Here is a 17,697-nt window from a genome sequence, read left to right on the forward strand (position 1 = left end):
GCCTGTCATTTCTCATATTGTTTATCCCCAATCTAATCATCCCACTGTACTCCGGAGTCCGCGACTGAATCCGGAGTCCGCGTAGAGATCCGCGTTCGTTAATTTTCTCTGATGTCTGTCCCAGTCGAGCTTTTTGAGGGTGGTAGTTTACAAATTAACTCCTGCAACAATGTCACGTCGCAAATATATTCCTTGCGGCCACAAGCGTCAATTGTGGCACACAAATTCTGCACCGCTAACGCGAAGTCGTTTAGTTTGTCCATCGCTTCTACCTTTAATGTCGGCATAGCCAATACTTTCTGTCGCAATACATTTATTATAATCTGCGGTTGTCCGCAACGCAATTTCAGAGCATCCATGGCCTTTGATACGGTAGATGGGTGCATGAGAAAATTCCGAACAGCGTTTAAAGCATCACCTTTGAGACAGTTTCTGATACTGGGTCGAACATTTCTGTAAGAACGCACTGGTAGCCCCCGGAGATATGGGTAACGAACTTTTAGTTGATCAATGTCTAGACTTTGCGAAGGTAACATTAGGTCTCCCACCGTCCGTACATCAGCCAGATTGAATTTCTTCCCCACGCAGCCGGATATTTCAATGCAAACGGTTCGTGAATCTGCTTCAAATCGGTGAGTTCCTCCCGTCCATTTCAGACAGAGAGGACGATGTTTCCCTACTGCACCAAGCTCATCTGCTAGCGCTTGATATATCATGGTGAGATCTGAACCTTCGTCCAGAAGCGCATAGCATTCGATTTGTTTGTTGACCCCATACAAAATGACTGGTAGATATCGGAACATTTTCACTCCAGAACTCGACTGATGAGTGTTCACGTTACGTTCATCTCTGTTGTGTGCTGAAATGCTCTCTCCTACGGGCATAACTGTGAAATCTTTATGTAAGAGTGCATGATGTCTGAAGGTACAACCACCTTCACCACATGGCTTCGTGTTACAACTTCCACCGTGCTGTCTCAAACAACGCCGACAGATTCGAAACTCACGTACAGCGGACCATCTCGCGTCATATGAAGAGTTCTGGAACCTTTCGCGCTTTGCAGCATTCTGACAACTCCCTTTACAAATAGGACAGCTCTTATTCTGTGTAGCATTTCCACTGGTGGAGTTGATATTGTGACTCAATGAAACATATGATGGGTTATCTTTCGGCTGGCTTTCATTCATCGATTCTGGAGGTGAGTACTCAGAGTGTGTATTAGTGTACCTGCCCCTACATGTTCCGACAGGTTCCCGATTGCTACCTTTGTGCAATTCAGTTCCTGATACTAAACAAACATCTTCAGCGACTGAATAGATCCATTCATTGAAAGCGTAGAGATCCGCGTTCGTTAATTTTCTCTGATGTCTGTCCCAGTCGAGCTTTTTGAGGGTGGTAGTTTACATATTAACTCCTGCAACAATGTCACGTCGCAAATATATTCCTTGCGCCCACAAGCGTCAATAGTGGCACACAAATTCTGCACCGCTAACGCGAAGTCGTTTAGTTTGTCCATCGCTTCTACCTTTAATGTCGGCATAGCCAATACTTTCTGTCGCAATACATTTATTATAATCTGCGGTTGTCCGCAACGCAATTTCAGAGCATCCATGGCCTTTGATACGGTAGATGGGTGCATGAGAAAATTCCGAACAGCGTTTAAAGCATCACCTTTGAGACAGTTTCTGAGACGGATCATGTTTTCTTCTTCGCGATACCCGCACATTGCAGTTGTGCTCTCATACGTTCACCAGAACATCGGTCAATCTTCGGGATTTCCATTGAATATTGAAAGATCCCGTGGTACGACTTGTCGAGCTGCTGTTTGTTGACGCGTGATACTGACGGACGGGGGACGATTAACGGTTTGCGCTATAATGCACATTTAAGGTAACCTAATCATGTACCGACAGGTTACAGGAACAGACCGAAAAAATATTTTAGGCATCCAATTATTGAATATTTGCTTGTCGTGTTTTGTGTCGAATATATTCGGGTTGGGGAAAAAGAAATGTCGTATATTGTCAATATATGGCAACACTTAAACATATCTTGTGTTGTACTTATCGCATCGGGTCATACTATACGACTATTTGAAGACGACAATCTGTGCTACAAGTGTCGTTTTGACAGTGTTGTGATTGTCCTTTTCAGTCTCAAGTTATAGCGCGTCAAAGATGGAGTCCACCAAGCAAGAAATTCGCTATATTTTACGTTTCTACTACCTGCGAGGTAAAACTGCAACGAAGGCGGCCGAAACAATTCGTGTAGTTTATGGACCCGATACTGTGACGATTTGCACAGCACAGCATTGGTTTGATCGATTTCGTTCTGGTGTAGTGGCTGTCGAAGATACACCCCGTACTGGTAGGCCAATCGTCGTGGACACCGATAAAATCGTTGAAATCATCCAAGTAGACCGGCATGTGAGCACTCGCTCGATTGGCCAGGAACTGGGTATAGACCATAAAACCGTTTGGAACCATTTGCAGAAGATTATATTCCAAAAAAAGCTGGATGTATGAGTGCCATACGAGTTGACGCAAAAAAACTGCAAACCCATTTTTGAAGAAGATGGTGACTGCTGATGAAAAGTGGATCACGTACGACAACCTAAAGCGAAAAGAGTCTTGGTCGAAGCGCGGTGAGCCGGCCCGAACTATCGCCAAGCCCGGATTGATGGCCAGGAAGGTTTTGCTGTGTGTTTGGTGGGATTGGTAGAGAATCATCCACTATGAGCTGCTCAACTATGGCCAGAACCTCAACTCGGTTCTCTACTGTGAGCAGCTTGACCGTTTGAAGCAGGCGATTGATCAGAAGCGGCCAGAAATGATCAATAGGAATGGTGTTGTTTTCCACCAGGACAACGCTCGGCCTCACACATCTTTGATGACCCGCCAGAAGCTACGGGAGCTCGGATGGGATGTCCTATTGCACCCACCGTATAGTCCGGACCTGGCTCCAAGTGATTATCATCTCTTCCGGTCCATGCAAAACGCTCTTGGTGATACTAAGTTGGCCTCTAAAGAGGCTTGCGAAAACTGGCTGTTTGAGTTTTTTGCAAATAGGGAGGGAGGGTTTTATAAAGGGGGGATATTGAAGTTGCCTTCTAAATGGCAACAACTTTGCGAACAAAACGGCGCATATTTGACTTAAATTGGATGATTATGATTGGATAAGTATGTTAAATAAAGCGTCATATTTCGATCAGAAATACGACATTTTATTTTCCCCAACCCTATATTTGATCAGTACACGTTGATCAAATTTTGTCTGTCAAAAAGAGTCATATATTTGGCTTCGGTTAAACATTCCTAAGGCACTAAGACATTCGGCATAAAAAAACGAAAACACCATTTCCATGTGTTTTTTTTTGTGTTTTTTTGGTGGGTGTTTTTTCAATTTTCAGAAAACTCAAACTTTGATCGGTTTGCGCCACTCTCCCCTATGTCCCCCTGAGTAACTTGGTTCCGCCGATGGGAATCACCCATTGCACCCGGAGCACGAATGCACATCCTACGTTGTTAGCTGGGTTAATCGGGTTCGAGACGGGATATAATATGGGGTGGTATTCAAGACAGCTCGTCTTGCCTCACACATGTCTGATTAATTAAAAAAAAATGCATAGGGTGTTTTTTTTTGAGGTGGTGAACGTTTTGTATGGGGTAGCTTTTTTAAATTCCAGGTGACAATTTTCATTGGTACCCTAATTCTGCTCTTCGAAAAAAGACCCGAAAACACATTACAACTGCATGAAGAAATGTGTAACATATGTTTGTCTCGAGCATGCAGTTATGGCATGTCCTGAATGTTATATTATGACAGATAAAATTTGATCAACGTGTACTGACTGAATATATGCGACTGAAAGCACAACAAGCAACTATTCAGTTATTGGATGCCTAAAATTATGTTTCGGTTTATTCGTCAAACTTGTCGGTACATTGTTAGGTTACTTAAATATTTCAGTCGATTTTTTTCCATGTTCGATGTTTGACATTGTTTGCCACTGTTAACAATTGAAGAATGACAAACAAAATAATGTTTGTACAAATTTCAAACCAAACTTTATCTGTCAAAGATTGTCGAATGTTAGACCCCCGGACAAACAGTTTACGGCCACCATTACACCAATGAAACCTCAACCGAATAACCCATGAACGACCAAGCTGTAAATAGCTGTATATTTTTTTCAACAAAAGCCATTGGTGTAATTTTGATTGTTGGCGTTACAGAAACCCCAATCTCCAAGAAATAATTTTATCCGTTCTTCCGATTTCCAGAAAATGACAAAAAATCTAAAAACCTCCAAACAAAAACATTGGCCAAAACCTACATTTTTTCCTGTAGGAGGTTCAATCCAATGGTTTTCTTTTCTACATCACAATGTGTGATCTCTTACCAAAGTAATACTAGTATTACTAGTATTATCATTCAAATTGAATGTACATGAGTCATTGGAAGGCCCGGTTAATTCAAAAAACTTCTGGCCGAACGGTGTTTCGATATCTCCTTTTTTAGATCGACCACCAGTGCGAACTCGCCGCAACTTCACCACTCCCCAATTGCAACAACAACCCTACGAATCTCAAAGATATCCGAACAACACTCCAATTCAAATGCAACCTCCTGTCATACAAGAGTCATTACAAATAAGCAGCCTCTATCAAAGAGCTTCGCCGAGACGAGTGTGAACCTCGTTCGTGTAAATAAGCCACTACTAGTGTATTACCAAAATGTTGGTGGGATGAACACACGAATCATCGAGTATCATCTTGCATGCTCAGACACATCTTATGATGCTTATGCTTTCACTGAAACCTGGCTCAACGAAAACACTATATCGCAGCAAATTTTTGGACCAACCTATGATGTATACCGACGTGACAGGTCGTTAACGAATAGCAACAAACGCACAGGTGGTGGTGTGCTTCTTGCCATTCGTTCGGATTTAAAATCTCGTGAATTACAACCTCCAAATTATTCAAATTTAGAGCAGATATGGGTTGAAGTATCATCCGCAAATCAAACTACTTTCATCTGTGTCGTTTACTTCCCACCGAATCTGATCAACGATCCTGAAATCATCAACCGTCATATAACTTCACTCACCTGGATTACATCCCGCATGAAACTGACTGATAACATTATCATACTTGGAGATTTTAATCTGCCAGGTATTGCTTGGTCTAAAGGAACACAAGCTGATTTATTTCCTGATTTATCTCGTTCCACAATTAGCGTGACAGCTACGAAATTGCTTGATGAGTATTCTACTGCAGGGTTATGTCAAATTAATGATATTTCCAACGATAATAACCGATTTCTTGATCTGTGCTTCGTAAGTAATGAATTGTTATCCAAAATAATTGTTGCTAGAGCTCCCGCCGCACTTGTAAAAACGTGTCGGCATCATCCTCCACTTCTCGTGTCGTTCATCAAGTCCAATACAACCAATTTCACGAATACTGCAGAATCATTTTATTATAGTTATCAGTACGCCGACTTCACATCGATGAACCATTTCCTCAACGCTTTGAACTGGGATGAACTGTTGATTAAACAGGATGTTGATGCAACTGCTGCGAATCTTTCTCATGTACTTTTATATGCTATAGACCAATTTGTTCCGAAGAAACGAAAGAAAGTTCCTGTCCACCCACCATGGTCCAATTCCAGCCTACGACGCCTGAAGACTATTAAGAAAGCTGTATTAAGAAGATTCTCGAGATACCGCAATGATTTGTGGAAATCTCGCTATGTTACCGCAAGTAAAAACTATAGAATCTTGAATAAGAGGCTCTTCGGCGAACACCAAAGTCGAGTACAACGTAAACTGAAGCTTAATCCAAAATGCTTCTGGAAACACATAAATCTACAGAGAAACGAGTCAGGGTTGCCATCTGTTATGACTTATGAACAGGAAGAAGCCTCTACGATTCCTAGCATTAGTGATTTATTCCGTCGGCAATTTAGCCGTGTTTTTGTTGATAATTCAATCAGCGACATTCTCATCCAAAGGGCAGTTGAAAACACGCCAGTTTTACCTGAAATTGGTCCTCATCCAATCATTGATGCAATGACTGTTCTCAACGTTTGCTCAAAACTGAAAGCATCATCAAACTGTGGGCCTGATGGAATTCCATCCATAATCTTGAAACGCTGCTCTGCTAGTCTTTCTCTGCCATTATCAACTTTATTCAACACCTCTATTCAATCCGGAATTTTTCCCAAAGCTTGGAAACAATCATTTGTATTCCCTGTATATAAAAAAGGCTGCAAGAGAAATGTGAAAAATTATCGTGGAATTGCTTGCTTATGTGCTATGTCCAAGCTGTTTGAGGCAATGTTACTCGATTTCATGCACCATGCATGTAAAAATTACATAGCGGAGGAGCAACATGGATTCGTACCTAAACGTTCCACGTCCACGAATTTGTTGCTTTACACATCATTCATTTCAAAAACGCTAGAATCCAGATCCCAAGTCGACGCTATATACACGGACTTCTCAGCTGCTTTTGACAAGATCAATCACCAAATTACAATTGCTAAGCTGCATCGCATCGGGTTCAATGGACCACTACTGCATTGGTTGGAATCATATTTGACTGGTCGAACAATGAGCGTCAAAATAGGTGACTTCATATCCTCCCCTTTCGACGTAACATCAGGCGTTCCACAAGGAAGTCATCTAGGACCATTGATTTTCGTACTATATTTGAACGATGTCAATTCTGTTCTCAAATGTATGAAGCTTTCATATGCTGATGACTTCAAACTCTTCGTGCGTGTAAATAAACGTGATGATGCGACTTTTCTACAGCGACAGTTAGAAATCTTTGCCAGCTGGTGTGAAGCAAATTGTATGTCGCCGAACTCATCAAAATGCTCTGTCATCTCTTTTTCTCGCAAACACACAACGATACAGTACGATTATGAGCTTTTCGGATCGATACTCAACAGAGTCACATGTATAAAAGACCTGGGAATTATTTTAGATTCGAAGATCACGTTCAGCGAACATATCGCATACGCAGTCTCAAAGGCTTCCAAGGCTCTTGGATTCATTTTCCGCACTACTAAACACTTTACGGACATACAATGCCTTTAGGTTTTATATTGCTCTCTGGTTCGCTCGATTTTGGAGTACGCTTCGGTCGTCTGGGCTCCATATTACCACAATAACATACAAAGAGTGGAGTCTGTGCAGCGTAAATTTGTCCGTTATGCACTGCGTCGTCTCCATTGAAATGACCCTCAAAACCTTCCAAGATATGAAGATCGTTGTAAGCTCCTGGGTTTGGATCAGTTATGCGTGCGACGTAACACAGCTAGAGTTGTTTTCGTTTACGATCTCATCCAAGCCAACATCGACTGTTCTGGATTGTTAAGTTGCATTAATTTCAACGTCAGAAGGAGAAATCTGCGTAACCACGAATTTCTCCGCCTTCCAACTGCACGAACTAATTACTCTCACCATGAGCCTGTTGCTAGCATGGCTCGAACATTCAATCGCCATTTTGAAAACATCGATTTTCATATATCAAGGAACAGAATAAAAAATCGTCTTAGACAAGCTCAAACGTTATTAGGTTAAGACAATTAGTTAAGTAGTTAGTATCATTAGGGTTCAATGTCAACCTGTTGATAAATAGTTAAATAAATAAATTACTAGTGATAGGTTATGTGAGGTTATGTACTTTCCGCACATAGTTGGTTCATACCGAATTTATTGCCCAATGAAGTTATACTAAATTGGATTAAATTGACTAAGCTATCATTTGATGCCAAAACCTTACCATATGTTTGCTTTTCAAAGTAATGAAAAATTATGAATGTTTCAGTTCGATTTTTCGAACGCTTAATATGAAATGGGTTAATACTTTTTTATGTTATTTCATACCCCTTTATACTTTCATGAATTATATTCAGTTGCTTACTTTCACTGTGTTGTGTTGTTGAAAACGAGGAACTGGTCATAGGTTTTGTCGCTTCATTTTAGTAGTTAAGTATACTCAAAACGCATTTTTTCATATTGGTTATTATAAATGGATTGAAGCACTGGATTGGATTATTTTTTCACAAATTTTTGTTACTTTCGTTTTTGCTTGAGCAGTGCAGAACACAGAACACTTTTGTCCGATACTGTAGTGGAACTGAGGGGTGAGCCCAGCCCCTTAACCCTCCTGTACTCGCGTGCAAAATCATAACACGTATACTCGCGCACGGTGTCACAGACCGAAAATTTAACTTCTCTGTAATGTTGCCATTGTGTATTTTTCAGGCTTTATTGCCATTTATTTGAAGAAGAGGGTAAGATTGAATGAAAAAACTAAAAACAATATGTATTCTTCGTCTTTATTATGTTTTAATAGTCATCTAATTCAGCCTCCTCAAAACAGAATAATTTTTGATACTCCAACACTAATATCGAAATTCGAATTTTTCACTGTTACTGATTAAAAGTAAGCAACATATAATTCATGGAAGTATAAAGAGCTATAAAATAACATTAAAACGTATTAATCGATTGTGGTTTCATTGGAATAAGAATCAGAACATAGCATAACTGCATGCTCGATACACACATATTTTTTACATTTCATGCAGTTGTTGCGTGTTTTTCGGGTCTTTTATCGAAGAGAAGAATGTATAACAACCTTCTAGATAATTACCAGACGATAAAGGTTCTGGAATATAAAGTTTGCATATTTCTAGTACTCTTTGTCTCTGTATTCTTGGTAAACTAAGAATTAATACCTTTTTTTCAAATGGGACATAAAAAGATGATATAAAAGGATTTCTAGTAACTTCCTTTTTTTCTTGTTTTCTTGTCGATATTGTTCATTATAAAAAAATATACCCTAGACTGTAATCGTTTAAAATTATTATAAGCCACCAATTAGTTTATAGTTTACTGTTTACAATTCTTCCACAAGTGAAATTCATCCTTTCTTGGAAAAGAAAGGAATTTGAAATAAGGCAAATCTATCATGCGACACCTCATACCACACCACCATTTTGATGGAATCAGTTTGATGGAATTTAGGATCACATTGGACACTTCCGGGAATGTTCCGGATACCCCAGGTAGTCATTTTCTTCACTTAAATCAATATCCGTCATACGATGCCTTTAATCACACTAAGATTCGACCTCAAATCACAGAAAAGATTGAATCCATGACCGTAGGTAAATTTATTAAGGTTTTGTGATTATGATAACAATAATGCTAATCAAATTCTTTCTGCTTGTAATATGTTTATTACTCTTGTCAGGACCATCAAATGGCCATTATTTTTCGTTTGATGAAGGTATGAATCTAATTAAACTTATTAAACAACTTAAATCCAACATTAAATTCACATTAGCTCAATAGTTCAATTCATTAGAAAAACAACTTGAGATCAACAAATGGATATCAGATAATCAGTTCAGTTAGTCTCAACGAACAACTTAAGAATAATAAATGCAGCGTGTCTCATGAACCCATTTCTTGCACCCTGTACACGTACACGTATTCCATTCTGAAATATATGAACAAAAAATGTATATATATATATATATATATATATATATATATATATATATATATATATATATATATATATATATATATACTGAATAAAACGACCGAATTTCTTTTGTATAATTGTATTTCAGATTTTTCCTTCTATACGGTGTACAGGTCTGAACACGAAAATGACCGTTATTTTCAAATACAAAATGGTTGTCAACACAGCTTCTTAACCCTCCTGTACTCGGGTGCAAAATCATAACACGTATACTGGCGCACGGTGTCACAGACCGAAAATTGAACCTCTCTGTACTAATGCCATTGTGTATTTTTCAGGCTTTATTGGCATTTATTTGAAGAATAAACTCCAAAAAAAAAAGTTTTCTCCATCTTTATTATGTTTAGTCATCTAACTCATCATCCTCAAAATAGAGTAATTTTCGATACTCCAACACAAATAACGAAATTCGAATTTTTCAATGTTATTAATTAAAAGTAAGCAACTGAATATAATTTATGGAAGTATAAAGAGCTATAAAACAACATAAAATCGTATTAATCGGTTCTGGTTACATTGGAGTAAGAATCAGAACATAGCATAACTGCATGCTCGAAACAAACATATTTTCTACATTTCATGCAGTTATTGCGTATTTTTCGGGTCTTTTATCAAAGAGAAGAATGTATAATGACCTTCTAGATAATTACCAGATGATAAAGGTTCTGGAATATAAAGTTTGCATATTTCTAATATTCTTTGTCTCTGTATTCTTGGTAAACTAAGAAGTAATGCATTTTTTAGATGGGGCTTAAAAAGATGATATTAAAGGATTTCTAGGAACTTCCTTTTCTATTTCTTGTTTTCTTGTCGATATTGTCCATTATAAAAAAGATATCCCCGAAACTGTAACTGTTAAAAATTACCGTGAGCCATCATTTATAGTTTACGGTTTACAATTCTTCCACAAGTGAAATTCTTTCACAAGTGTGTATGTGTATGACCATTATATTTAGCGAATAACTATACGAAAGTCAAACATTTATATTTTGCTTTTGAACGTATGAATTTAACGACGAATATATCGACGAATAGTTAATATATGGATCCGATCAATCCAGTTAGAATAGGGACTGAAATCAAATGAGAATGGTCCGATAATGATCTTATGCATTATGTTCAATAAATATTCCACGCCACTAACATTAATTTATACATTTCATTGAACAATATTTTAAAATATGAAAAAAGGTTCTTGTCCATAAAAGTTACACCTATACTAGCGTCGGTGTGTCAGACCGAAAGTGTTCAAAAAGTGGTACACGTCTCTTTTGTACCAACACATGCGATACGCTAAACGATGACGAACGACGTATAACGAAGCTAGAGAGAATCGCAAAGTCGTAGTGTTGATATTTTCTGAGAAATGAATGAATTATTGATTTCTCGGTCTGACAGACCAATGCGCGAGTATAGGAGTGTTAAGAACAAGTCAACTTTTTTTTGCTCGGCGATTTTTGAAATGGATAACTTTTTTGTTGAAAGATATTGTGTTACAAACGATCAAATATTATCTTGGCGCCTTGGCACCTCGGTGCTTGAGAGAGAAAATTCGTTGAAAAAGACCAGATTTGTGGAAGGGATAACACTTGGATTTGAATCATTGTGAATGATTTTTTGACCAAAAATGGCACGAAAGTTTTTGCACAAGTACCACACTATCTTGATATGGCCTCGTGTGTCTTTTTCCGATTTCCGAAACTCAAATCAACTCTATTTTGACATCATTGAAGATATAAAAATGAATTCACTTCAGTGTTCCGATGACCGAATTGTTCGTTGGAAAAAGTGTATTTGACAGAATGTAAACCCAGAAGACAGATTACTAAAATAAGCTACCAAATCTTTGGTAAGCCAAACATTAGTAGAATGTACATATTTTCTGTAAATATTACCGATCGTTAGTATGAATGACAGATTCAATACACATCCCTACTAACGATTGGTATATGTTACTGTGCGCTATCGGTAACTCAGACAATTGTCATCCCTGGCAAACGTGAAAAACTATCAGTCATTATTTCAATTTTCGCCGTGCAGATAACAACAATAAAGGTAAGTTATTTTGAATAATTTTTAAACATTGCATTTTAACGTTTGTTTTATGGCTTATCATTTCATTTCGTTGCTGTATTATAGGTTTTTACATATGGTACACCTAATTGCGCAGAGAGAGCAGAGAAACCGATTCACAGTGGTGGTACTTTGCGAACCACCAGTGGAGGTGGAGGTATCGTGCTGGGAATAACCGGCGAAGATGGTGATAGCTCGGCCGATAAACACCCGCATGATCTGGTGAACGATTAAATGTGATAAGTGTCAGCAATACTTGCAAGGTAATCTCATAGTGCATCGGCAGTGCTCGGCCACGGGACTAGAACCGTGCGCAGCGGAAACTGGCACTAGGACGGTAACGTTGACTAGCCGTAGTCACCAGGCCTTTGGACTTAGTCTTTGCTAGCAGTTTAGCGTGGCCGAGCTGTCGGCGATGCAGATTGTCATAATAGTTTGCAACGAGCTCGACTAGAAAGCGATGTGTAACTTGAACCTGGATCTGTACAAGATGTATCGGACGACGTCACCGAACTACGACGAGGTTAACAAACTGCGTGATTCACTCAACGAAAATCTAATCAACACCGATCTGAGCAGCTACTCACCGGAGTGTGTAGCCATGGTTCTTACGGGAGCTGCCCAATCCGATCATTCCGATTATGTTTTACGATAAATTCGTCGTAAGTCTTAAGTAGGATATCCGATACTTATTTTATATAACTTTTTACTAACTATCCATGTATCTGTCCACACAGAAATTACCAGTGATGCGTAGCTATTCGATATCCAGGATCTGCCAATTTACCACAACATGACGCTCAAGTATATTGTGATTCATCTAATACGAATATGCCAAATGTAGTACCAGCGGGAACTGGAAGAGGAACCGACAATACTGATACAAGTGTGGTGCCATATTCTAATGTATCCTCCTTGGGAGAAAATTGTGTAAGTATGCCTGCCAGCCTTGTCTGACTGTCACATGTTAATGCGTTTGTTAATTTTTTCCAGTCAAATCGTGTATTACACGGAATGCCACTTGCGAATAATGGAACTATTGCTCTATAAGCTGGACTGGAACGAAAAACTACCAGAAACTTCCGTCTGCTCCTACGGTACCACCACGGAAAATCTCCCGAAGTACGGCTGTGTTACAGCAGCAGCAGCAGCAACAACAAATACCCGGTTCATTCACTGTTTTACCAACAGCATAGGCTTCTCCAAAAAGCCTGCGATCTCATTCCCGGCATCTGTGATACAAGCGCCCTTGATTGGGGTGTATAATAATACCGGTAGGAATATTGATAATGGAACACTGGCTGCTGAAAGTCGGGGGTTAGCGTTGATGATGCAAACACACCAGCTGACCTGATGGATCAAATCTACCGATTCCTTCCTCGAGTTCGAATTTTATTTTGATTGATTACAATTAAAAAAAAGTTTGTTTTCATTACAATGGAAAAGAAATTATTACGATTCTATGTCTGATCAAAATACCATTGAACCGACGTTGGACTGACAAATGGGCCCGTGTTGAACAAATTACATATACATTTAGGGTATATGTTAAACCAACGTTGAACCAACCGCTTATAGTGGGTCATACTGGCCGGTTTGACGTTTGTTTACCATTGTTATTGTGTAATATGTACGAATAATTCGTATTGCAAAAATATACAAATCATTGGTAATATTTACCAAAAAAATCGTTATATATACCAATTTTTTGGGTCAGTGTATCTCCTCATGTGTTGGGTCAACATACACTGAAATTTTTATGTTATGCGACTGATGCGTGCGTGCAAAAAAAACACGTAATTTTGAGATTGCCCCATCACCGGCGCGAGCTCGCCACAACCATATTCGGACACGCTAACGCAGAATTCTTTTTCTTCTTTTTCTTTCACCAACGAAGCGACGCCAAATCGCGTAACTTTAAGAAAATCACGTAAAAAAGAAACCAGTGAATCTATCCATCTTTGAAAATCATTACGGGTGATGAAAAATGAATAAAATGCAGGAATATCGTTGGCGTGAGAATCATGGGGTAAGCGCGGCGAGCCAACACAAATAACTTCAAAGCCTGGATTGACGCTAAATAATGTTATGCTGTGTGTATGGTGGAATATGAAGGGCCCATTATGAAGTGCAGCCAGGTTTTTTTACCACGGGTTTTTATGCGAATTTCCAATTAACGCGTTTTTTAGCCGGATTTTTCAACTAACACGGATTTTCGAATTAACGCGGGTTTTTTCGGGTTTCGTAGCCACCAAGGCGCCTAGAAGTATATACTAAGGTGGGCCAATTTGCTAAAACTACTCTTCAGCCATCTTGGAAGTCTACTGTGTTTTGTTTGTAAACAAAACACAATACGCTATTGCCGAAGGTCGCTCGTGATCAGTCTGTCTCTTTCACGCTACAAGCAAATAATTCCCCTTCTACTTTCTTCCGTGCTGTTTTCATATACCGCTCCCCTAACCAACTTAGAGACGAAACGGCCTCACCTAGTACCATAGACCCGTCTTGGTAGCCACATTGGTTGCACGTTCGCTTACAAAGCGATCGATTGTGAGTTCTCAGGGCCCTTAATTGACCATACATATTTGTGTTGTTATAGCATAACTACGTCCACGCAATGCTATGTATCATATGCTGTGTAATGTTATAGATTCGATGAAACATGTAACATGTACACGATTAAAATCCGGCTCTGTTACAGCTAAGATGTTAATGAGTCTAAAAAATAAACAAATGGGATAAAAAAAACTCTTTCAAAAATTGAACAAAAGAATCGCGAATTCTTTTAAATGACCCAATAATGCTAGAGTTTTAGTCTTCCAGCAATTGCGCAATCATTTTTCTGATCGAAGAAAATAATACTATCATGATTCAGACGTATCGAAGAAACAATTTCGTCGACGGTGGAACGTCTATATTCCACCAAAAGTTCTTTTATTGTACAACTGTTTTCGTTTCCAATCCTTGAGAGACCCCTTTTTTTAGGGACTTTTAACCTCCCGAGCTGGTTCATCTCAGTAATATTAATTTTACATTAGATCTAAACACAGATTAAAAATGTTTGGTGTTTTTCATTTTCAAAATCGTGACACTTCTTTATATGAGTTCTGGTTTCCTTTGATTATAAAGGAGAAGGAAAAAGGATCATTGCGGTTGATTTATTGTTGATTCATTAAATTTCGTGGAATAATTTGACATCTTTCAAGTAACAAAATTATGCTCCAACTCTCGACGGATCATTCAGCACGTCTCATACACTCCCGCTGATCCCGTACATATTTCTCAGGTCCTCGTACTTCAGAGCAGATGCACAAGAAATACTCGACGGAGTTATGGATGTTACAGGGGTCACATGGTTGGTGGAAAGGTCCCCTTTTGAAGCCTTGTGAAAACGAGTAGTGTCCAGTCCTCAGTCTTGACAGTACCCGCTGCTCCCTCATTGTCTTGACATCTTTAAACCTGGTGTTGAAACCTATTTTGACTTTCAACGCAAAAAATAACTGCGAGCCACCTTTCAACTCCAAAAAGGTGCGAAAGGAGTTGGTGATCCACACAAATTTAACGTCGTCCAGTGGCACGGACAATTCCAGCAAATCGAACCGCTTCGTTACCTGCAATGCTATTGTGTCCAGGAATCCATACGAGGATAGTGTCAGGCAATAGGTACTTCTTGACCACTTGACGACTAGCAGCGGCTTTGTTGATGGAATTTAGTCTCTGCAATGCATCATCATGAGCTAAAGACATCCAGATATTAAAAATACATTCAGTGAAAAAAAAAAAATTAATCTTTATTGAATGCTATGTACATCTTTTCAATGTATTAAAAGAAATCAGAGGCTTTTTGTCGCTTGGCTGTAGAAGGAATATACAGCAGATTATCAGTCAACGTTACAGACGTTCCGGTGGAATTTGTTTTGTTACTGTCGCTTTTGTTCACATTACTGTTGGACGAAGATCCGGCAACAATCGGAGTCTTCTTTCGTACAATTCCCGCCGGTGAAGGTGTCGTTCTGGATATACCAATAGGTCTGGGTGTCTTAAGCGTAGATGCCATACTAGGGCTTCTCATCGGACTGGGAGTGTTTATAAAGCCCAGCTTACTTGAAGCTAATTTTCTTGCCGCTGGAGACATGCTTGCTAGCCGATCAAATGTATTTCGTATTGCTGGCGAAGCAATGTTCCTGCGCGCAGCCTCTATTGCTTTAGCTTTCTTTGAACGTGACTGTTCGGCTACCTTTTCTGCTAGCTGAAGAGCCAGGTTTTCTCGTTTTGATGTCTCCGCTATTCTGAACGATGACCCTGCTGTAGACGGATGTAACGGAGTGTCTCCGCCATCCAGGCGGAAAGGAGTTCCTTCAATTTCACCCCAAGTGAACAAGGGGCTGTCAGTAATCCCCGGACAGGGCGAGGGACTCTTCACGAAGCTGAAACCCCGAATATCGGGTGTGAAGGATGCTTCGATCAGTTTTCCGTCAACACCAATCTTTTCCGGAAGGCATTTAGCTTGTGATTTAGCCGCTTCGGTAATGGCTTGTTTGCTTTCCTGGTCATTAAAAGGGTTCACTCTAAGTCTTGTGTTGCTATGTTCGATCTCCTGTTTCTTGTTCGCCAACTCTATCTCCTCTTTCCGACTGATAGCAACCCCATCCGGAATATACATGATATAATTCTTGTTCTTGTATGTCCACATATCCAATTGCTTAGGTTTTTCTTTGTTATCAAATTGACTTTCTATGCTTGGCAACGCTAAACTTCTGCTCATACTATCCATGGTGGTTTTCTCTGCCTCATAGAGGACGGAGAATTTTTGCCTCAATTTTTTATCCGCTGCTTCTATTATCTCTTGGAAGCTATCGTTATCTTCGCTGGTAAAATTTTGTAGAAAACTATCCAGCGAGTGTTTATCCGCGAGGGATTTGCTACTTTTGTTGGTTTTAACACTTGTTGTCGATCGTATGGAGGGAGGTTCGTCTGGTCCAAGCGAAGCGCTTGGGAGTGGTGTTTCGAAGGTCGCTGGACTTGCTAGAATTAATAAGAAAATGAAATTCAATCATTAGAATTCCCCTGTTTAATATATATAATTCGAAATTGGATGATACATTCATTCCGTAATTGGATTTGTGAAGAAGGTACTTACGTTCCCGAACAAGTGGTGACTTCGAATTATATTTAGAGAATATTTGCCTCAGCTTTATAATATCGTTGCTAGCCACGGCATCCAGGTATTCGTTCTGGGCTTTGAGCTTTTGTAGATCCGGAAAGAAATCCCTCTGAATAATTTTGGCCATTTCCTGTACATGAAGAAAAATGAGCAATCGCATTACACTTTACTATTTACATCAACATACCTCCAGATAAGTTTCCTCGTTGAGTATCACTTTATTCTCCTTCTTCGTTTTTGGAACAGCTGGTTTTTTGAAAACGACCATTGCTTTATCTAATTCCTTCATCGCAAGGAGAGCTTTTTCACCAGGTTTGGCCATGTTTACGATGTGTATCCGAATTTGTCTCAGGTTGGTGATACGATTTGTTTTGTTTCTGATTTGACAGCAAAAGTTAGTACACTGAAGGAAATGTGCGCTACAACACTGCTATCTGTTTCGCGCTAGAAGTACTTGAATGTACAGTAGAATGTGAAATATTTCACTCGTATTGAATGTGAGGTTTAGGCCATGTTCTCAATGAAGCCGGGCGTCAGCGTGACATGGGCGTGTGACGCTTACAATTAATCGTGTGTTCTTACCGATGTGTTCACACTAGGCTGACGTGCCGTGAGCGAGCTTTTGGCGTGTTGCTGGTGTGCAAACGAAAACATTTCACGTCGGCGATATTTGTACTTCTCCATTTCTCTCTTGCGTATATGTGTATGTTGTAGTGACATAATTTATAACAGCACGCATGTGGGAGGTGTTCTGACCCGGGGTTTTGACTAGAGATGTGCCATCCGCTCATGAGCTGTTCCGAAGAATCGATTCTTTGAAGTGAGTTGACGCGGAACAGCTCGCAAAAAAAATCAAACAGCTCTTCAGCTCACTTTGATGAT

At 39.5% G+C, this 17,697-nt stretch overlaps 1 protein-coding gene and 1 long non-coding RNA gene across 2 annotated transcripts; one reads left to right on the plus strand and one right to left on the minus strand.

The window, feature by feature from the left end:
* Positions 1 to 11,499: 11,499 nt before the first annotated feature.
* Positions 11,500 to 13,221, plus strand: LOC129777966 (uncharacterized). The gene is made up of 4 exons (XR_008743335.1): positions 11,500 to 11,633; positions 11,718 to 12,324; positions 12,389 to 12,581; positions 12,645 to 13,221. It is a non-coding gene; the product is annotated as an uncharacterized LOC129777966 (long non-coding RNA).
* A 2,191-nt stretch (positions 13,222 to 15,412) lies between these two features.
* LOC129777078 (splicing factor ESS-2 homolog) lies at positions 15,413 to 17,248 on the minus strand. The gene is made up of 3 exons (XM_055783143.1): positions 17,003 to 17,248; positions 16,792 to 16,945; positions 15,413 to 16,676 (listed from the first exon to the last, which is right to left on the minus strand). Exons 1-3 carry the CDS (start codon positions 17,135 to 17,137, stop codon positions 15,475 to 15,477), a joined length of 1,491 nt encoding a protein of 496 aa, XP_055639118.1. The 5' UTR covers positions 17,138 to 17,248; the 3' UTR covers positions 15,413 to 15,474.
* Between the last annotated feature and the right edge of the window lie 449 nt (positions 17,249 to 17,697).

The sequence above is a fragment of the Toxorhynchites rutilus genome, chromosome 3, assembly GCF_029784135.1.
Source record: "Toxorhynchites rutilus septentrionalis strain SRP chromosome 3, ASM2978413v1, whole genome shotgun sequence".
NCBI classification, from domain to species: Eukaryota; Metazoa; Arthropoda; class Insecta; order Diptera; family Culicidae; genus Toxorhynchites; species Toxorhynchites rutilus.